The sequence below is a fragment of the Salmo trutta genome, chromosome 18 (genome assembly GCF_901001165.1).
Source record: "Salmo trutta chromosome 18, fSalTru1.1, whole genome shotgun sequence".
Classification (NCBI taxonomy): Eukaryota; Metazoa; Chordata; class Actinopteri; order Salmoniformes; family Salmonidae; genus Salmo; species Salmo trutta.
The window spans coordinates 27,857,352-27,879,528 of record NC_042974.1 but is presented as its reverse complement, the minus strand read 5'-3'; the positions used below and the strand labels follow the sequence as shown (position 1 = coordinate 27,879,528).

General features: G+C 41.4%; 1 protein-coding gene and 1 long non-coding RNA gene across 2 annotated transcripts; one reads left to right on the top strand and one right to left on the bottom strand.

Moving 5' to 3' along the window:
* The first annotated feature begins 9,714 nt into the window (after positions 1-9,714).
* LOC115153117 (uncharacterized) lies at positions 9,715-10,668 on the top strand. Its single transcript, XR_003867643.1, has 2 exons — positions 9,715-9,908; positions 10,406-10,668. It is a non-coding gene; the product is annotated as an uncharacterized LOC115153117 (long non-coding RNA).
* Position 10,669: 1 nt separating this feature from the next.
* On the bottom strand, positions 10,670-20,732 carry LOC115153114 (ectonucleoside triphosphate diphosphohydrolase 6). The gene is made up of 14 exons (XM_029698179.1): positions 20,522-20,732; positions 19,789-20,116; positions 18,914-18,990; positions 18,643-18,786; positions 17,797-17,872; positions 15,964-15,999; positions 15,360-15,448; positions 14,688-14,767; positions 12,729-12,793; positions 12,096-12,200; positions 11,803-11,943; positions 11,619-11,675; positions 11,283-11,395; positions 10,670-11,145 (listed from the first exon to the last, which is right to left on the bottom strand). The coding sequence occupies exons 2-14, from the start codon at positions 20,054-20,056 to the stop codon at positions 11,062-11,064; spliced, it is 1,335 nt and encodes a 444-aa protein (XP_029554039.1). The 5' UTR covers positions 20,057-20,116; positions 20,522-20,732; the 3' UTR covers positions 10,670-11,061.
* Between the last annotated feature and the right edge of the window lie 1,445 nt (positions 20,733-22,177).

Sequence of the window (22,177 nt, the reverse complement as noted above, 5' to 3'; positions counted from 1 at the left end):
AATCCTTTGCCAAGAAGCTGATTAAACAGCATGATCATTACGTCTGAGACCAGCCACCCGGACAGCTGATGAAACTCTGGGTTTGCACAACTGAAGAATTTCTACACTAACTGTTAGAAACCATCTCAGGGAAGCTCATCTTCGTGCATGTTGTCCTCATCGGGGTCTTGACCCGACTGCAATTTGGCGTTGTAACTGACTTCAGTGGGCAAATGCTCACCTTCGATTGCCACCGGTATGGTGGAGAAGTGTGCTCTTCAAGGATGAATACTGATTTCAACTGTACTGGTATGTCGTCGTGTGGGTTTGTTATTGTCATTGGTATAAAGTACTTTTAAGTATTTTTACTTAAGTAGTTTTGGGGGGTGTCTGTACTTTACTATTTATATTTTTGACAACTTTTGCTTCACTACATTCATCAAGAAAATAATTTACTTTTTACTCCATACATTTTCCCTTGCACCCAAAGGTACTCGTTACATTTTGAATGCTTAGCAGGACAGGAAAATGGTCTAATTCACACACTTATCAAGAGAGCATCCCTCGTCATGCCTACTGCCTCTGATCTGGCAGACTCACTAAACACATGCTTTGTTTGTAAATGTCTTGAGTGTTGGAGCGTGCTCCTGGCTATCCGTAAATAAAATAAAATAAAAACATAAATTGTGCCGTCTGGTTTGCTTAATATAAGGAATTTGAAATTATTTATACTTTACTTTGGATACTTAAGTATATTTTAGCAAGTACATTTACTTTGATACTTAAGTATATTTAAAACCAAATACTTTTTAGACTTTTACTCAAGTAGGATTTTACTGGGTAACTTTTTTATTTTCTAAGGTATCTTTACTTTTACTCTTATGACAATTGGGTACATTTTCCACCACTGGCTAATGTCAATGTTGTGAACAGAGTGCCCAAGGGTGGCAGTGGGGTTATGGTATGGGCAGGCATAAACTATGGACAACAAACACAATTGCATTTATTATCGATGGCAATTTCATTGCACAGAAATCCCGTGATGAGATCCTGAGGCCCATTGTCGTGCCATTCATCCGCCGCCGTCACCTCATATTTCAGAATGATAGTAACAAGGATCTGTACACAATTCCTGGAAGCTGACAATGTCCCAGTTCTTCCATGGCCTGCATACTCACCAGACATGTCACCCATTGAGCATGTTTGGGGTGCCCTGTATCGACATGTACGACAGCATCATCGGGTTCTTCATCACATCCCTAACAAAGGCCCTTCTCCCCCGATTGCTCAGTTTGGCCGGGCGGCCAGCCTTATGAAGAGTCTTGGTGATTTCAAACTTCTTCCATTTAAGAACGATGGAGGCCACAGTGTTCTTCGGGACCTTCAATGCTGCAGACATTTTTTGGTACCCTTCCCCAGATCTGCGCCTCGACACAATCCTGTCTCGGAGATCTACGAACAATTCCTTTGACCTCATGGCTTGGTTTTTGCTCTGAAATGCACTGGGACCATATATAGACACAAGTGTGCCTTTCCAAATCATGTCCAATCAATTGAATTTACTACAGGTTCTAGAAATACTTCAAGGATGATCAATGGATACAGGATGCAGCTGAGCTCAATTTTGAGTCTCATAGCAAAGGGCCTGAATACGTAAATAAGGTATTTCTGTTTTTTATTTTTAATACTTTTTGCAAACATTTCTAAAAATCTGTTTTCGCTTTGTCATCATGGGGTATTGTGTAAAATAATGTAATTTCAGAATAAGGCTGTAACGTAACAATGTTGAAAAAAATCCGAATGCACTGTAGATAGGCACAGTACAGAGATGGCACAGTACAGAGATGCAGATACAATCTTTTAAAAAGTGGTTATGGTTGGTATGAGTTGCTGTGATAGATGGTTCCACTCAACAGCGCCGGTATATAAAAACAATTTCTTAGACTCATATTTAAAACAGTGTATATTAGAGTCTCTGACTATTCTCACAAATGAAAAATAGTTGGATAGATACCTGGGGGCTGAGTCCATGATGATTCTGTGGACCAGACCAAGTTGAATTAATACTACTCTTTTCTCCACAGATAGGCCAGCCTAGCTGCTTAAAATGTTTGACCTCCAGATGAGTATGAGGGCGGGGGTTAAGTAGCCTACAATTCTTACAAGGCTGTTTAAGCTGGTCTGTAGCTTATTCTTTAGATGTTTGGGGCTGTTGGTAAACAAGGATGTGCAGGCATAATCAAAGTGACACTGGACTATATCAAGGTTTCCGTCCAATTGGCAACAGATTTTCATGCGAATATTCTCAAATCTGACTAAAAACAAAAATTGAGAGTCAGAGTTCTTTCCATTAAATTGACTTATTGCGGCTAAAAGTCTGTGCGAAAATACGTAGTGCACATACAAATTACCTGTGGTTAAAATCGCGGGGGGGGGGGGTTCCGGCAAGGCCTCCTTGTTCGCACATGCTTTTTCAGTTCTGCCTACAAATTTTTATAGGATTGAGGTCAGGGCTTCGTGATGGCCACTCCAATACCTTGGCTTTGTTGTCCTTCAGCCATTTTGCCACATGTGCTGTCATCCAGGTGGAAATGTCACCTGCATATCTGAAGAGGGAAAAGAGACAACAGAAGTTGAGTGTCCTATGTATGTATGTATGTATGTATGTATGTATGTATGTACAGTGGGGGAAAAAAGTATTTGATCCCCTGCTGATTTTGTATGTTTGCCCACTGACAAAGAAAGGATCAGTCTATAATTTTAATTGTAGGTTTAAGTGAGAGTGAGAGACAGAATAACAACAAAAATATCCAGAAAAACGCATGTCAGAAATGTTATAAATTGATTTGCATTTTAATGAGGGAAATAAGTATTTGACCCCCTCTCAATCAGAAAGATTTCTGGCTCCCAGGTGTCTTTTATACAGGTAACGAGCTGAGATTAGGAGCACACTCTTAAAGGGAGTGCTCCTAACCGCAGCTTGTTACCTGTATAAAAGACACCTGTCCACAGAAGCAATCAATCAATCAGATTCCAAACTCTCCACCATGGCCAAGACCAAAGAGCTCTCCAAGCATGTCAGGGACAAGATTGTAGACCTACACAAGGCTGGAATGGGCTACAAGACCATCGCCAAGCAGCTTGGTGAGAAGGTGACAACATTTGGTGCGATTATTCACAAATGGAAGAAACACAAAAGAACTGTCAATATCCCTCGGCCTGGGGCTCCATGCAAAATCTCACCTCGTGGAGTTGCAATGATCATGAGAACGGTGAGGAATCAGCCCAGAACTACACGGGAGGATCTTGTCAATGATCTCAATGCAGCTGGGACCATAGTCACCAAGAAAACAATTGGTAACACACAATGCCGTGAAGGACTGAAGTCCTGCGGCGCCCGCTAGGTCCACCTACTCAAGAATACATATACATGCCCGTCTGAAGTTTGCCAATGAACATCTGAATGACTCGGAGGACAACTGGTGAAAGTGTTGTGGTCAGATGAGACCAAAATGGAGCTCTTTGACATCAACTCAACTCGCCGTGTTTGGAGGAGGAGGAATGCTGCCTATGACCCCAAGAACACCATCTCCACCGTCAAACATGGAGGTGGAAACATTATGCTTTGGGGGTGTTTTTCTGCTAAGGGGACAGGACAACTTCACCGCATCAAAGGGATGATGGTTTGGTAGCATTGCCTTTCAATTGTTTAACTTGGGTGAAACGCTTCGGGAAACCTTCCACAAGCTTCCCATAAGTTGGGTGAATTTTGGCCCCTTCCTCCTGACAGAGCGGTGTAACTGAGTCAGGTTTATAGGCCTCCTTGCTCGCACACGCTTTTTCAGTTCTGCCCACAAATGTTCTATGGGATTGAGGTCAGGGCTTTGTGATGGCCACTCCAATACCTTGACTTTGTTGTCAACGTTGGAAGTATGCTTGGGGTCATTGTCCATTTGGAAGACCCATTTGTGACCAAGCTTTAACTTTCTGACTGATGTCTTGAGATGTTGCTTCAATATATCCACATACTTTTCATAGCTCATGATGCCATCTATTTTGTGAAGTGCACCAGTCCCTCCTGCAGCAAAGCACCCACACAACATGATGCTGCCACCCCTGTGCTTCATGGTTGGGATGGTGTTCTTCGGCTTGCAAGCCTCCCCCTTTTTCCTCCAAACATAACGATGGTCATTATGGCAAAACAGTTATATTTTTGTTTCATCAGACCAGAGGACATTTCTCCAAAAAGTACGATCTTCGTCCTCATGTGCAGTTGCAAACCGTAGTCTGGCATTTTATGGCAGTTTTGGAGCAGTGGCTTCTTCCTTGCTGAGCGGCCTTTCAGGTTATGTCGATATAGGACTTGTTTTACTGTGGATATAGATACTTTTGTACCTGTTTCCTCCAGCATCTTCAAAGGTCCTTTGCTGTTGTTCTGGGATTGATTTGCACTTTTCGCACCAAAGTACGTTCATCTCTAGGAGACAGAACCCGTCGCCTTCCTGATCGATATGACGGCTGTGTGGTCCAATGGTGTTTATATTTGCGTACTATTGTTTGTACAGATGAACGTGGTATCTTCAGGCGTTTGGAAATTGCTCCCAAGGATGAACCAGACTTGTGGAGGTCTACAATTTTTTTTCTGAGGTCTTGGCTGATTTCTTTTGATTTTCCCATGAAGGTAGGCCTTGAAATACATCCACAGGTGCAACTCCAATTGACTCAAATTATGTCAATTAGCCTATCAGAAGCTTCTAAAGCCATGACATAATTTTCGGGAATTTTCCAAGCTGTTTAAAGGCACAGTCAACTTGGCGTATGTTAACTTCTGACCCACTGGAATTGTGATACAGTGAATTATAAGTGAAATAATCTGTCTGTAAACAATTGTTGGGAAAATGACTTGTGTCATGCACAAAGTAAATGTCCTAACCGACTTACCAAAACTAGTTTGTTAACAAGAAATTTGTGGAGTGGTTGAAAAACGAGTTTTAATGACTCCAACCTAAGTGTATGTAAACTTCTGACTTCAACTGTAGATTGTCATTATGGAGACGCCTATTCCCAACCCCTTTTTCGTAAAACATATTAATATGCTTGAACTGATGCACATCAAGAAATAATGCAGACAAAGCACTGGAAAACGACTTTGGGCGCACTAAGTGCATTACCTAAATTCGCTCAGCACTATCACATTTGCCGATCAGTTGTATGAATGCATTAGATTGGGAAAAAAAGGGTTTAGTGTATAAATATGGTAACTCCACTCTTGCTGTGAAAAATACATTTGGGCTAGTTTTCAGGCCTTTTGGGCAGGTTTTGAGTGTTCATTGGAATGGAATGCAACCCTACAATTTCTGCAATAATTGCAATGATTTTACTGAGTTACAGTTCATAAGGAAATCAGTAAATTGAAATAAGTTCATTAGGCCCAAATCTATGGATTTCACATAACTGGGCAGGCAGAATGCCCATAACTAGCCAATCAGAATGTTATTTTCTCCACAAAAGGGCTTTTGTGTGTGTAATGTTTTACCCCCTTTCTCCCCAATTTCGTGATTACGATCTTGTCTTATCGCTGCAACTCCCTAACGGGATCCGGAGAGGCGAATGTCGAGTCATGCATCCTCTGAAACATGACCTGCCAAGCCACGCTTTAAAAAAAACTAAAAACATTACATTTTATTTAAAGGAGTTTCTTTTGCAATTTAATACAGAACAAAAGCACACAAAAAAATAACAAAAAAACACAGCTGCCAGACATATGAAATTAAGTATTGCTTAAGCAAGACATGGGACAAGAATAGAGCAACAATGACAGTTACAACAATAAGCGTTCCTAGTCAGTGTTCACAGTCAGTCTCTGTCCAGATTGTCCAGAAACCAGTGGTGAAAAAAGTACCCAACTGTCATACTTGAGTAAAAGTAAAAATACCTTTAATCGAAAATGACTTAAGTAAAAGTCACCCAGTACAATTGTACTTGAGTAAATGTCTAAAAGTATTTGGTTTAAAATATACTTAAGTACTAAAAGTATAAATAATTTCAAATTCCTTATATTAAGCAAACCAGATGGCACCATTTTCTTGTTTTTTTAATTTACGGAAAGCCACGGGCACACTCCAACATTCAGACATCATTTACAAATGAAGCATGTGTGTTTAGTGAGTCCGATCAGATCAGAGGCAGTAGGGATGACCAGGGATGTTCGGTTGGTAAGTGCGTTAATTTGACTATTTTCCTGTCCTGCTAAGCATTCAAATTGTAATGAGTACTTTTGTGTGTCAAGGAAAATGTATGGAATAAAAAGTACAATATTTTCTTAAGGAATGTAGTAAAGTAAAAGTAGTCAAAAACATAAATAGTAAAGGACAGATACCCCAAAAAACGACTTAAGTAAAAATACTACTTAAGTAATTTACAACACTGCCAGAAACGGACCCCAAATCTTGAGAAATCTGCTAGAGGAGTTAGTCCTGAAAAAATGAATATTTTCCAAATTATTGGTGTTAATATTTTCTGCAAGCCCTCTACAGAAGCAATGGGGGTGGGTGACTTCCATTCTGTGAGGAATATTTTTTTTTGTTCCTCATAGGACAAGCTGCACTTCTTAACACCCGCTCATCCCAGAAGCCAGCTGCACCAATGTGTCAGAGGAAACACCATTCAACTGATGACTGTAGTCAGCTTGCAGGCACCCAGCCTGCCACAAGAGCACAATGAGCCAAGTAAAGCCCCCCTGGCCAAGCCCTCCCCTAACCCGGACGACGCTGGGCCAATTGTGCGCCAACCTATGGGACTCCCGGTCATGACACAGCCTGGGATCGAACCCCAGGCTGTAGTGACGCCGCAACACTTGGACCGCTGCGCCACTTGGGAGGCCCCCCACAAAAGAGCTTTATTACAGACAGAAATATTCCTCAGTTTCATCAGCTGTCCAGGTGGCTGGTCTCAGACGATCCCACAGGTGAAGAAGTCGGATGTGGAGGTCCTGGGCTGGCGTGGTTACACGTGGTCTGCAGTTGTGAGGCAGGTTGGACGTACTGCCAAATTCTTTAAAATGACGTTGAATGCGGCTTATGAACATTCAAATCTCTGGCAACCTCTCTGGTGGACATTTCTGCAGTCAGCATGCCAATTGCACGCTCCCTCAACTTGAGACATCGGGCCTCCCGAGTGGAGCAGCGGTCTAAGGCACTGGATCGCAGTTAGGGGAGGGTTTGGCCAGCTGGGATTTCCTTGTCCCATCGCGCTCTAGTGACTCCTTGCGGCGGGCCGGGCGCCTGCAAGCTGACCCCAGTCGCCAGCTGGACGGTGTTTCCTCCGACTCATTGGTGCGTCTGGCTTCCGAGTTAAGCTACCAGTGTGACAAGAAGCAGTGCGGCTTGGCAGGGTCGTGTTTCAGAGGGTGCATGGCTCTCAACCTTCACCTCTCCGGAGTCCATAGGGACTGTAACTACCAATTGGATATCACGAAAAGGGGTAAAAAAACATTTTAAAAACTTGAGACATCTGTGGCATTGTGTTTTGTGACAAAACTGCACATTTAGTGGCCTTTTATTGTCCCCAGCACAAGATGCACCTGTGTAATGATCATGCTGTTTAATCAGCTTCTTGATATGCTACACCTACACAGTGGATGTACTATCTTGGTAAAGGAGAAACGCTCACCAACAGGGATATAAACACATTTGTGCATAACATTTTAGAGAAATAAGCCTTTTGTGTATGGAAAATTTCAGGGATCTATTATTTTAGCTCATGAAACATGGGACCAACCCTTTACATGATGCATTTATATTTTTGTTTTTCTGTATGCTGGACAGCATTTCAATAACTTTTCGGGGCCCTCGATGCTGCTTTCCAGCTCTTCCCTTGTAACTTCATTATTTTTGGTGGGAAGTTTGCCCAGGTTGAAGTTGAGGATCGACGGCACCTCACAGACCACTAAAAGGACAACAAGTCAGTTAAGAACAAATTCTTATTTACAATGACGTCCTAGGAACAGTGGGTTAACTGCCTTGTTCAGAACGACACATTTTTACCTTGTTAGCTGGGGGTATGATCTAGCAACCTTTTGGTTACTGGCCCAACGCTCCAACCACTAGGCTATCTGCCGCCTAATCATCCTCCAACAGTAACTCAACTTTTCAGCTTACTACATACTACCTGTGGTCTGAAAGAAGCATTTTGAAGCTGAGCTCTGCTTATCACCAGGGGAATGGAGCCAGCTTTTGGAGCTAGTGGACATTTTGGACCCTTTTGTCCAGGGCACCGCACTTACTCAGGGGAGAAAGTGGTGACTCAGTGCTGCTCTTCATTGTGTACTGTCACTCAACTATCATCTGCAAAGTATACTGAGCACAAGTCGTCACCTAGTCAGTCTAGTAAAAGCACTGCAGCAGTCACTCAAACGCCGATTCCAGGGGGTGTTTGTGAATGTCAGAATGGAGCACTCGGATGAACAGGCAACAAAACTTCAATTTGGTGACAATGTATACATAATGGCTGCACTGCTGGACCTTTCTGCCTGTTCTGGCTTGATCATGATGTCCTCATACCACATGAAGATAAAGCTGAATTGAAGGAGAGTGTGATTGGTAGGTACAATGCATTGCAACATGCAATGTTTTTATGTTACTTGCATTCAAATAATGTTTTTTTTTCATGTATAATGTATATATTATATTCTTGATCATATACATCCTTTTATGAATTTTTTTCAGACCTTGTTTTGGCTGAGGCACAGAAAGTGACTGTTACAGAGAGCAGTAGTGGAGAAGAACAACAACCATCATCTGCCAAAACCTCCAGACTGTTCTCTGGCTACCGCAACAAGAAGAAAGGAGACAAAGTCATTGTCAGAGCAGAGATTTGCTAAATTCAAGTATCTTCTGGTGAAAATTAAGCTGATTGCTTGGATTTTTGGAGAATCCATGCAAAAGACTTTCCAAGGCTCAAGCAGGTAGCAATGACAGTGTTGGCTGTGCCCCAGTGGAGGGAGTGTTTGGTCATGGAGGGAGTGTTTGGTCATGGAGGCCTCATCATGCACCCTCATTGTGCCAGGCTCCGTGCAAGAACGCTGACAAACTTGATCTTTCTGAAACGTAACCTGTCTTAGGGCACAGGATGTAATTTGCTACTTGTTACAGGAAATGGTATTTCTGTTCAGGGTCCAGGTCAGTAAGTATATTTTAGGGATAAAGGTCATTACATTTGATATATAGGACACTTTAGTAGTGCAGTTATTGAACAGTTGTCAGTCATTTTGATTTACATTCATACTTGTCATTTATCTTCCCTCACCTACAGATGTTCTGTTTGTGTGACAGAATGAAGTGAAATATAGACCGTCTGCCACAAAATACCATGCACATTAAAATGTTTGCTTTTTTTCATATCCGGTACAATTACTTTTATTAATGTAAACTGTCTACATTTTAAAAGGACATTTATTTTGATATAAATAGTGCCTGATGTTCTTTCTTTCCTACAAGTATGGACTAATGAACAAGGGAGTCTCTTCAAATCATTTACAAGGTTTATAGACCTAACCCACAGCAGGCAGAAAGCCATTGCCAAAAGGGACTTGAAACTTGACTTAGACTTGGCCCTAAGACTTGAACTTTACCTCAAAGACTTGTGAACATCCCTGCTAGGTATTTCAACATGTTTAGACCTACTGGAATATTAAGTGCAAGATTTAGGCCTATGGCTCACAGACACACCCAGATCTGTTATTAGGGTGAGGGTAGACAGTCTAGTAGTCAAACAACTAGGCTATCATTGCACAGCTGTCTCTTGTAGAAATGTTGACCACTTCTCAGGGGACTTTGTTGCTGAACCGATGGGTGATAAACTGCACTGACTCACTGTCGGGAATTGGAGAAGTCTTCTGAAAGATATTGGAGGAGCAAGGTTTTGACAAAGTGAGTAAATTTGTTCCTTTTTACTAGCATACTGTGGATAACCCAGCGCTTCACATTATATACATTCTAGACTAGATGGCTACATTTGCCAAATGAATTCAATAACATTTTCATTTTTCAGAAATGGGCAGCTCTCCCAAGTTTGCATTGAGTTTGCCTTAGCAAATGGGGACTTTTAGGCCCCATTGTAAAAGGGCAAGTGTTTCCAGTTTATGGATTTTGGGGTGTTTCAACCCTGATCCTACATGCACGTTTGTTCTATCCCTGTAGCACCAACACCCCTGATTCAACTAATCAAGCCCCTAATTCGCTAATCAGGTGTTAGTGCTGGGCATGAACATCAAAAAGAACACCACTATGGGTGCCCAGGACCAGGATTGTTTTGATCTTCCACCATGGGCAGTAGCCCCACATCGCTAACCTGCAGTCAGAGCAGGCCCGCTGCAACAAAGTAATATTTCCTCATTTAGGATAACTTCTGCATCTCTTATTTTTAGGCCTTTGTGGTCCTGGGTCAGTTCCTGCTGATTCGGGAAGGACGGGGAGTTGTTCACGGAGTGGCTGAAGGTCACCAGCGGAGCACCACCAGGAATGCGGCATCCTGCTCCCAGTGCCTGAGCGAGTGGTGGGATGCATTCCTATGAAACTGGGGATATACTGCTCCCCATTCTGTTTTATAGTGAAAATATGTCAGTGGTATAGGCTATGGCTTGATGATTTGTCTGAGCAGAATATGCTAATAAAGGTGTTGAATCTGTAAGTTGTTTCACTTTGTTTTATCATTCAAAATACATATGCCTTCAATATTTTAGTTAATGATTCAGAACTGTATACAATTGTACAGACATTAACATTTTAGCAACTTTATATTTAAAAATACCAAAAATATGTAATAGGTCATGCTCCTTCAAAATACACCAGTACCATATGCTTGATTACTATACAACTAACATTCCTTTATAAGTACAAAACAATCACACCTGCCAAAAGATACAAGTAAAACATCCAAAGGCGACTGGTAATATAAACTCACATTTTGATTAAACTTAAGAACAGGTACAATCACCAGGGGGCATTTTCCCCAGAGCATACTTCGCAGCACATAATCACTGGCACGTCATGGCAGTAGCGAGTGAGAGGAGAGACTGGCAGCTCACTGACTGCGGAGGGACTCGATGTAGTGGAAAGTAGCCCCCAGAGCCCAGCTAGTCTCCACTTCGTCAATCTTCCTCGCCAGCTGAAAACACACACAAATCACAGTTCTCTCTTTGGCCGTCCGATGCAGACCCATGGAAATGCACAGCCTCAGTGCAACACCATCACAGTTGTTTTCGAATGAATGATAAATAGCTTTTGTTTGCATTTGGTTCTTACCTTAAATACTTTATCTTTGGGAAAACCAAGCTCTTGTAGCATCCCAGAGATGTAGGTTAGATCAAGACAAAGGAAAGGATTCTCTCCTGGAGTAACCGCCATTCCGTTGCACACTGCGAGAAAGCAAGACATGCTCATAAATCAGCATACTCTATGCTGATTTCTTGCAAGTATTCACTAAATTCCAATAGAACTTGGATTACTTATTTATTAAAAATGTGTGAATGCTCAAAACGTTGATGAATAGGGATAAGTCATGTTTCTACTCAAAATTCAGTTTGGTAGCAGTGAACCACATACAGTACACAAAACTGCAGCATGAGGGCACCGTCTTACCTCTCTTGGCAGCATCAATGTAGTCGCTGACTTTTATAGTCCCTCCTGTTTCCTCATCTGAGTTAGAGGGGTGATTAGAATAGAACTACATTCAGTTACTAAATTAAGATATCATTATGGAAAACTGGGCAGCATATTCATTTACACCAACTGTGAAGTGGCAAAAGGCAGGTAGGGTTCCTACCAATAGCACCCAGATCCACAGCTCTGTCATAGTAGTAGGAAAAGGCATAGAACTCCATATCTTTGGCTTCCCCTGCATTCTTAACCTTCCTATACAGCATCTTCTCCACTTTCCTAAGGCATGACTCATAAATGGGCTCTCCTGAAACAGAAACAAAACTGTTTATACACAACAGTTGGTCAGATTAGTCACGATCTGACAGGCAATTCATTGTTCATTAACTGACTTAACAATTGGTCCTTAGCATTAGTAATATTAATTTTAAGTTAGTTATTAATTCCGTTTTACCGTACCTGCCTTCTGGCCCTTCACAGTATACAGAACTTCTGCATGTTCCCATTGGCCAGAGTATTCCGGGGCCAAGCAGGGGCTTACTAGCTCTGTGCTGCTGCCCTCTACTGTTGAAAATAGAACAGAGAGAATGCACATTGAATTTTGACCCGACCAGCATAACTCATGTTTTGGTACACAGGTGGGATATATATGAAAGCTATGGGTGGAGAAGGCTACATTTTATGAAAATAAACAAGGAACTAATGTGGTGTTGTCGTAAGGGGACACAGGGTCTGAAATTGCTGTGCTCCAATAGGTTTTATGACTATTGGCCGACATCTGGTGGCACACTAAAGCAACCCTATAACCAAAAAATACATTGAGAATAAATAGATTACACAACAAACAAATGTATCAAAGAAATCTGATTAAAATTCAAGTGTATAAAATGAAAATCCCCATGGAGAACTGCATCCGGGGCATTCGACTGACGGCAGTTCTTAAAGCCAGGCATCAACTAAATCACAGCAACAGCTGGCATGCAAGGAATTAATCTTGGTCCATGTTATTAAAAGATTAGATAATGGCTTATTTATCGGGACGGGGAGGGTCTTTAAAAGCCAACGATGAAAGCAAATTGAAAAACCACATACAAGGCTGTCCCTCGATTCCTCCCAAGACAGCTAGTCTTGCCGACATCAAGCCTAGACCAAGGTAGCTGTGGAAAAAAAGAAAGCAGAATCAGTCTGTGATACACAGAAATAAGAGAGTGAGAGGGGTGTGTCTGAGTGTGTATAGTCATACAGTTTGTGCAACATGCCAAAAAACATAGCAGGGTCATACACTAACCTGAGGACAGGAAGAATAAACCTGTTTCACTCTCTGAACAACAGCACAGAAAGGGCTGCATTTCAGAAAAGCAGGTAGGGCCCCCCACAGTGCCAAATACTAAACTACAGTATATACCATAAGTATATACCCCCTTGGATTTTTTTCACATTTTGTTGCATTACAAAGTGGGATTGAAATAGATTGATCTGCACAAAATACTGTATAATGTCAAAGTGAAAAGAAAATTCTACAAATTAATCCCCAAAAAATGATCAACAAAAATATAGTCGTGGCCTAAGTATTCACCCCCTTGGAGTTTTTTTTCTTCACATTTTGTTGTTGGGATTGAAATAGATTTAATTGTGATTGTTTTGTCATCGATCTACACATAACTCTATTAATGTCAAAGTAAGAAAAAAATAAATTATACAGCCAAAATTAGTTCAGGAATAAAATATGGTATGAAAAACTAAATAGTAAAAAAAAAACACATAAGTTACATGGACTCACACTGTGAAATAATATGAGTTGACATAACTTTATGACTACCCCTTCCTTTGTCTCCCATACATATAACACCCGTAACGTCCCTCAGTCAAGTATTGAAATTCAAGTACAGATTCAACTACAAAGACCAGGGAGCTTTTCAAAAGCCTCAAAAAAGGGCAGTGATTGGTAGATGGGTAACAATAACACATCAGACATCGAATATCTCTTTAAGCATGGTCAAGTTAATTATGCTGTGGGTGTTGTAATAAACCAACCAGACATCAAAGACACAGTCGTCCTTCTGAACTGAACTGCAGGACAGAAAAGACCCTGCTCAGGGATGTCACCATGAGGCCATTGGTGATTTTAAAACAGCTACGGAGTTCAATGGCTGTGATGGGAGAAAACTGAGGAAGGATCAACGTTGTAGAGACTCCACAATAATGACTTAAATGAGTGTAAAAATAATACAAATATTATAAAACATGCATCTGTATGCAACAAGGTACTAAAGTAATACTGCAAAAAAAAACACAAAGGAATACACGTTCTGGCCAAAATGCAAAAGCTTCTGGGGCAAATCCAACAACATGTCACTGAGTAACTGTCTCCTTTTCAAGCATGGTGGTGGCTGCATCATGATATGGGTATGCTTGACATCGGCAAAGAGTTGTTCAGGATAAAAAGAAACGGGATAGAGCTAAGCACAGGCAAAGTCCTAGAAAACCTGCTTTATACCAGACACTGGGAAAGGAATTCACCTTTCAGCAGGACAATAACGGCAAGTTACAGTTTTGACTTAAATCCGTTTGAAAATCTATTGCAAAAAATGCTGTCTAGCCATGATCCCAAACACACAAAAAAAGATGAAAAAAATCCAAGGAGGGTTAATACTTATGATACCCACTGTAAATGTCCCACCAAAGCTGCTTTAGCACTTAGTATAAGACATTATTAAGCCAGAAATGGAAGAGTGTACTTGAGCGCATATATATATATATATATATATATATATATATATATATATATATATATATATATATATATATATATATATATATATATATATATATATGCGCTGCCATATACATTTGTGCTACAGCTTTCATCTTAAAACTCCATGCAAACGAAGAATAAAATGGTAGGAATCATTTCAATAAAAATATATATTGACAGTTGCAATAATATAGCCTTTTGCAGCTGGATGCACCACACTGTAGGTTTAACATAAAGAGGGAGGAGGGCTTTCCAAAGAGCCCAATTATCCGTCTAAACATAGTGCACGATAGTACCTGTGTGAGTAGAGTGTGTGGGTGCTGTTGAACATCTGAAATGATGTAATGTAGTTGATGGGTGAGGTCTGGATGGTTTTCTGGAGAGAAAGAAAAGATGCAAAACATTAAATTGCATGGCTTTATACATTTGCAAACAAAGCATTTCTAGATTTAAAAACGTCAGAATGGTACATGCTTTCTTATATGAACCCCAATTCCTGGGTGACCAGCTAGAGCTTATACAACAAACATCACACTGTGCTGTTTGACATCAAACCGACAAAAAGGATCTACTCAATAAGAAGAGAAAAAAAAAACCCTGCCGCAATCTGCAAAACCAATTTCACCCCTACGGCGTGAACGGCTTGCCGGGAGAGTTTAAACTCTTTGAAAAGCAGTGTAATGACATGGTAAATTGGTCCTCAATCCCTCGCGTACAAGGCCTGACCTAGTTAAGGAACAAGAAATCCCCCTCCAACCTAATGTCCAACAACGTTTATTTACCAGCCCTTTCGGATTAGCGTGGCATTTGCTGATTAAGCCCTAAGATGAGAGGACATCCCGGTAGTTTGTGTTGCTTTAGAGAAGAGATCTGCCTTCATTATCTACTGTGTGTGTGTGTGTGTGTGTGTGTGTGTGTGTGTGTGTGGGCATGTACATCCCCTATCAAACACAGTCGCCTTATTGTACCTCATCCTGGGGGGAGAAGGTGATCTGGGTGGACCCCCCTCCCAAATCCAGCATCCCCACAGTGGGCGTGTCAGAGCCGTGGAGACCCCCTGCAGGGAGAGCGAGAGGAGAGAGAGAAGGGGAGAAAGAGCGGGTCAGGGGGGGGGGGCGTGCCAGTCTGGTCACCAAGGAGGAACTGGGGATGCAGCGCTAGGCTAATCCAATAACAGGTAATCAACATTTCTTGTCCAGATTAATCTATTTAGCTGGTGGTCTGTTTATGTACCAGAATTAAGCCTGTTCTGAACATTGAGCTTGGGGCTAGGGCCCCTGAGGGTGAGGGTGGTAGGGTCAGTACAGGACGTCTTGGCCTTTAGTTCACCGAATCGTTCCAAATTAAAACATATCGCTCCAGTATCGTATCCCATGTATCTAGATACGTCTCAAATCGTCTTGAAAGGGAAAGATGCACATCCCTAGTATAGATGGTCACATTCCCGCCTGGAATATATTTTCTCTTACATCTGGTACACCTTTAATCTCGGAGCTTACTCTATATCGATCCTTACCAATGCCATCTATGCCATTAGCAACTGACAGTAAACAAAGTTTGAAAGCGTCTCACCTGTGAGGAAGTTGACAGTGATCCAAGCAGAGATCCCTGTGAGGGGGAGAAAAAGAGAGATGGTGATTACCTCATCCCTCTTACTCAATCCTTCATAATACATGTATAACATGGTTACATAGTTTGTACTGAAATCCTTTAAACAAAAAAAACAATATAGAAAATGTCTAACATTTGAAAGTTAGTTATGCAACAGTGCTTAGGGGTCAACTATTTAGGTCAAATGAGGAGATTATGCTATATACATTATGGCATTACATTATGTTTGCACTCAATGAGTAGGACTCCATTGCGTGCATTAGTGCCTTTAACAACCCTGTAATGACCCTTTCCTAGTTTTTGGACTCAGAACTATATCATAGGAGCTTTAGGATAAAACTCTTACCGGAGGATGTCGAGAAGCAATTGACATTTACAAACAAACAACTTCAAAAAGAGTGCTGTGCTAGTAGTCATTATGACCAAAACACTGTCGCTTAGCTACCATACACTTTGTCCACTTTATCCCTCCGTCCTCCCTCAAATGCCACTTAGATTTTTTTACAAGTCTGTTCGATTCAGAGAAGCATGTGTAATCTCCACTGGGATTAGTGTCTGGGGCAAGAGCGGCAAAAATCGAACTGATAATAAGGCAGTGAAATCCGGTTATGGATCGAGCGGGAGTTTAGCATTACAGCTCAGCAATGACGCCAGAGGAATTTGTCCATTAGGCACAAAAACGTGAACTTCAACGTTAATTCAGTAATCATAAAAGGTATTTTCCAAGGGTCAGGTCACCTCCACTGTAACAAGCTGATAGACTTGGGGAAGACGACAACATTTTCAGCCTCAGAAATCAAATGGAGGATATTCGGTTTGCAGAGATTAAACGTAGGATAATGTTCCATGCCCATAATTGCTTGTATAAACTACTTTAAAAGGATTGGATTTAAAATATTTTATGTACTGCTTTTGTGCCTATATCAAACATGCCTTTCAACAGAAAACACAAATGTATATCTTATTTCAATATAACAATCCTATTAAAGCGTCAATGCCCACAGTAATTGCAGAGAATTGAATGGTCAATACCAGGCCAAAGGACCAGAACCTAGTAGCCACAGAAACATAGCCTGTCACCAAACAGCTTGATGATGCTCAAACAAGCCAGTAATGGACCAGAGAGGGCCTCTACCATCTAGGCCGCTCCACTGGACACAGAGGGCTCCAGTCCAGTCCCAACTCCATTATTTACAAATTGTATTAATTCTGCACTCCTGTCAAAAGTTTTGCTGTAATTAGTCATGGAGGTTAAAGCGGAGATTGACACATTTAATTAGCTTTTTTCCATAATCCGCTAAATGCCTCTGTATGCATTGGGTAATTCAGGACAGGGTCAAACTGAGTGACCTCTCTCGCTCTCTGAGTCAATGCAACACTGTGTGGAAACATCCTAATCAGTGATCCCAAGGATCCCGTCCTGTGATAACTTCTGCTACCTCTACTAATGCCATTTCATCATGCTAGATGAAAGAACATCTAGAAATTATTATGAATTAGAAAAACGATCAAATGAGAAAAAAAATGAGACATCAAAAAGTCATACAGGATGTACACAGGATTTTTAAAAAGGAAATGTCCATAAATTGGCAAGGCCATGGAAAAATTGCTTCACTAAGACCCAAATGGGTGCAGTGTAAAAACATTGAATTCTAATTGGATTAAGGGGGAATCTTGCGTCTATAAAAAAAAAATGTGAGTCCCAAAAATGTGAGTCCCACAGTACGACACTAGAAACACCTGCACAGGAATGACGTGTTTGTGAAACTACAGGTGGGTGAGGGCCAGACATACCTTCATTAGTGCCATCCATTATGGACACACTGTCCCCTCTGGACAGGAATGGAGACTCCCCAAACACCTCCCTCACCTAGATAGAAAGCTTAAGGTCAGTTCTTCCTCAACCATGATTGGAAGCTGTTTTCCACATACATACTTCATATACATGGCACGATTCTTTCGATAAGGTAATATCGGCATGAAATCAACTTTGCAATATATAAATACTACTATTCACGAGCTGTATAGATGACACATTTATGCATCTTTATGACAAGGATGACGTGCATTCAATTCACACCTCTCGTTGTTGTAAAAAGGGGTTGGGTGTGGTAACACTTGGCCACGTAACAGTTCAACTACAAACTAAACAGGTTTAGGGTGTGTAGTCCTTAGGTGAACCTGTCATAGGCTATTAAATGGAGAGAGAAAAAAAGAGGTGGAGAGGAGGATCTGTGAAAGGCGTGGAGGACCCGGAACACTGACAGGTTATCAAACAAGTGCACAAGAGGTCACTTATGCAATTCATTCACGTCATTAATTGCTTTCAGCTGATGGTATTACTGTACCGGGAGGACCACCAACAGTATGGGGTAAATTTAGACAAGTTATGCAATTACATAGCCTAGCTCATTTGTAAGTGGGCAACTCATTATTTGACCGCTGCCAACCTACATGCTTTTCCCAGCACAACTCGTCTTTTTCCAATGTAAAATCCGAAATCGGGGTGAAATGTAACAAAACAGCTAACGGAAATGCTAACTCCACAAGGTGAGAGAGTGGGAACTGTGCAGCGTTTGTGGTATGGCAATCTATCTACGCAGTGAGTCCACAGACATTGGACAGTGGTGAAAGGCTCACCCTGTCCAGTAGGTGTGTGGCCTTCTCCCCAGGCAAAAGACGGAGGCCTGCAGTGGCCTTAAGGACCAGAGGAGTGCTGCTCCATACGGAGGAGGGAATGCTGCCTTGGGCCACAGCCAACAGCTCCAGGATCCCTTCTTTACACTAAGAAACAAACCACAGTGGAACAAAGAGATTTGATTTCTGAAGATAATGTCAGTGCAATAAGAGATGGTCTACATTTAGGAGTATCTTCACTGTTCTTTTCAAATAGATATATGAAGTCGGTAACCTTTTCTGGGTCATCAGCATATGCAGAAAGACCTGGTTTTATTGCTCTGAATGTTTCATGTGCCAATTTAGGAGCCTCTGTAGAAAAAGACAGAACAAATTGCATGAAGCCCATTGCAGTGAAATACAGTTGACATTTCATTCACAATTGAAATAGAATTGTAGGGTGCTAATGTAGATTTGAGCAATGTTAATAGTTACCACCAAAGCAGAAAACCCATGGCAAGCGGTGAGATATAAAATAGCCTATATAACACTACCATTACAATTGACTTGTTCTATCTTGTCAGAATTTCTACATTGATTCTGTGAACCTCTACTTGGCATGTTGTGTGTTTGTGAAAAACAATGAGGGCTATTTCATCATAAATAGCAGGTGCTTGGTAGCCATTAGAATATAACAATCATTGGTTTAACAATAAAGCCAAAACAGCACTTAAATTATTTAGCTTAATGTTGAAATAAATGCGATAACTAAGCCATTTGGCGATGCTTTGCAGTAACTTTTTGGGGGGGATTCCTGGTATGGGGCAGCGTAAGCCTAATATGAGGCACATAATACAAATTAAGCCTGAAAGCCTTACATGTCTCACATGGATTCAAATCTGTAATTAATACTTTTGCTGCCGCACCCAGATTACAAATTCTAAAAGCAATGCAGAGAGCTACATTTAATTGATCCATTTTGGTCAACTACATTTGCAGATGCTATTCATAATACTATTCACCAAAACAAGTCCATTAATGGATGGAATAGAGACAACATTTTAATTTTGGGTTCAGCGGTATGGAGGTAACATTTCTACATTCATACTGTCTTTTCTACCTCTCCCAGTGTAATATATTTGTTTTCAACAATGCGCACATGTACAGTACCGTTGTCCTCCAGTTGAAACTTGAAGACATGGATCCTTGTCCCTGTGCTCCCAGCATCAAACATAACGCCATACTGGAAACGTCCGCTGACCACTTCTGAGGAGGTTGGTCTTTTGGGACTGCCCGACAAGCCCAATCTGTGTGGGAAGTGAGGTGGTATTTTGGAGATGGCTGGCCTTACACCATCATAGTGGCGCTTAACAAACATCAGGTAAGCTGCCAGGCAGCCCAAGAAGACAAAAACACTGGCCAACTTTGGTAACCTCATGGTGACTGGTGTGTGTAAGGCACATTCTGCAGTTCCATACAGAACTGAAGGCCGTTCGTCCTAAAAAAATGAAACAGACAAACTGCAGTTAGCGATCTGATAGAGGGCTGTTAGAAAGGTGACATCACGAGGGTCACCAAACTTTAGCTAGCTAACGTTACTTGTATACATCATTTCAAGCTTTTCAACACCAGTGCCACTAGCTATAAAACACTGTTTTAGTACTAGCTAAATAAGCTAGCTAGTTGCTTTAGTGACTAACTAACGTACACTACTAGGTACTGTAATGTTCTCCCTTTTGAATTGCTAGCATGAAATCTTATGTAGGATAGTGTAAATACTGGCAGGCTCGCTGTCACTGTATTCTAGTACAGTAAGAGACAAACGACATTTACTAACGTTAGCTAGTGTAGCAGATAGCTAACTGGCTTTGTTCCTGGCTTGCTTATATTGAAGACAACTTACGAGAGCAAATCCTATGCGTGTAGCATAAATAGCTAGCTAGCTACTTATTCTGGTTTCCATTCGCATTTTCGGTGTTCCTGTCTGGGACGATAGTTTGAAAACTCATGTCAAATAATGAATTAGCTTGATGATCGAACCTTTACCCAACCCAAGTCTCTGTTTGATTACATCAGTGTGTTTTACTGATGACGTGTGAAGAAAATGCCGCGTTCATAAACTAGTCGGAATTAGAAAACTCAGAAATGTCCGACTTGCTGACTGGTTGAACGCGGCACGTGTATAACTGCATCCATTTAACAAGTCCGACATTTTCGAGTTTCCTTGTTCCGACTAGTAGATTAACCCGGCAAAATACCAAATAGCTTCTACATAGGCTCAAAGGTGGTTTGTACATTATCTGGCAAATTAAAAGTGGCAAGATTATTTCCAGTACTGAAGGTTGGCGCTACCTAAATACACTCACCATAATTCTGACAATTATTTTTTATTTATTTATTTCACCTTTATTTAACCAGGTAGGCAAGTTGAGAACAAGTTCTCATTTACAATTGCGACCTGGCCAAGATAAAGCAAAGCAGTTTGACACATACAACAACACAGAGTTACACATGGAGTAAAACAAACATACAGTCAATAATACAATAGAAAAATAAGTCTATATACAATGTGAGCAAATGAGGTGAGATAAGGGAGGTAAAGGCAAAAAAAGGCCATGGTGGCGAAGTACATACAATTTAGCAAGCAAAACACTGGAATGGTAGATTTGCAGTGGAAGAAAGTGCAAAATATAAATATAAATAATGGGGTGCAAAGGAGCAAAATAAATAAATAAATACAGTAGGGGAAGGGGTAGTTGTTTGGGCTAAATTATAGATGGGCTATGTGCAGGTGCAGTAATCTGTGAGCTGCTCTGACAACTGGTGCTTAAAGCTAGTGAGGGAGATAAGTGTTTCCAGTTTCAGGGATTTTGTAGTTCGTTCCAGTCATTGGCAGCAGAGAACTGGAAGGAGAGGCGGCCGAAGGAGGAATTGGCTTTGGGGGTGACCAGTGAGATATACCTGCTGGAGCGCGTGCTACAGGTGGGTGCTGCTATGGTGACCAGCGAGCTGAGATAAGGGGGGACTTTACCTAGCAGAGACTTGTAGATGACCTGGAGCCAGTGGGTTTGGCGACGAGTATGAAGCGAGGGCCAGCCAACGAAAGCATACAGGTCGCAGTGGTGGGTAGTATATGGGGCTTTGGTGACAAAACGGATGGCACTGTGATAGACTGCATCCAATTTATTGAGTAGGGTATTGGAGGCTATTTTGTAAATGACATCGCCGAAGTCGAGGATCGGTAGGATGGTCAGTTTTACGAGGGTATGTTTGGCAGCATGAGTGAAGGATGCTTTATTGCGATATAGGAAGCCAATTCTAGATTTAACTTTGGGATTGGAGATGTTTGATGTGAGTCTGGAAGGAGAGTTTACAGTCTAACCAGACACCTAGGTATTTGTAGTTGTCCACATATTCTAAGTCAGAGCCGTCCAGAGTAGTGATGCTACACGGGCGGGCAGATTTTGTTAAACTACCTGCCTAGTGAAGCCACACAACTTCAGAAGTAGGCTAACTTATTATGGAAAGCAAATCATTTGTCTGTGAGAAAACAAAAACA

Bases quoted from the DNA above. Each gene is read 5' to 3' on its own strand.
- LOC115153114 (XM_029698179.1), bottom strand. From the start codon at position 20,056: ATGAGGTTACCAAAGTTGGCCAGTGTTTTTGTCTTCTTGGGCTGCCTG. The intron at 16,000-17,796 runs GTATGTCTGGCC...TCCCCCTCACAG, and splicing joins AATGGATGGCACTAATGAAG to GGATCTCTGCTTGGATCACT. The intron at 14,768-15,359 runs GTACAATAAGGC...CTTTCTCTCCAG, and splicing joins CCTTCTCCCCCCAGGATGAG to AAAACCATCCAGACCTCACC.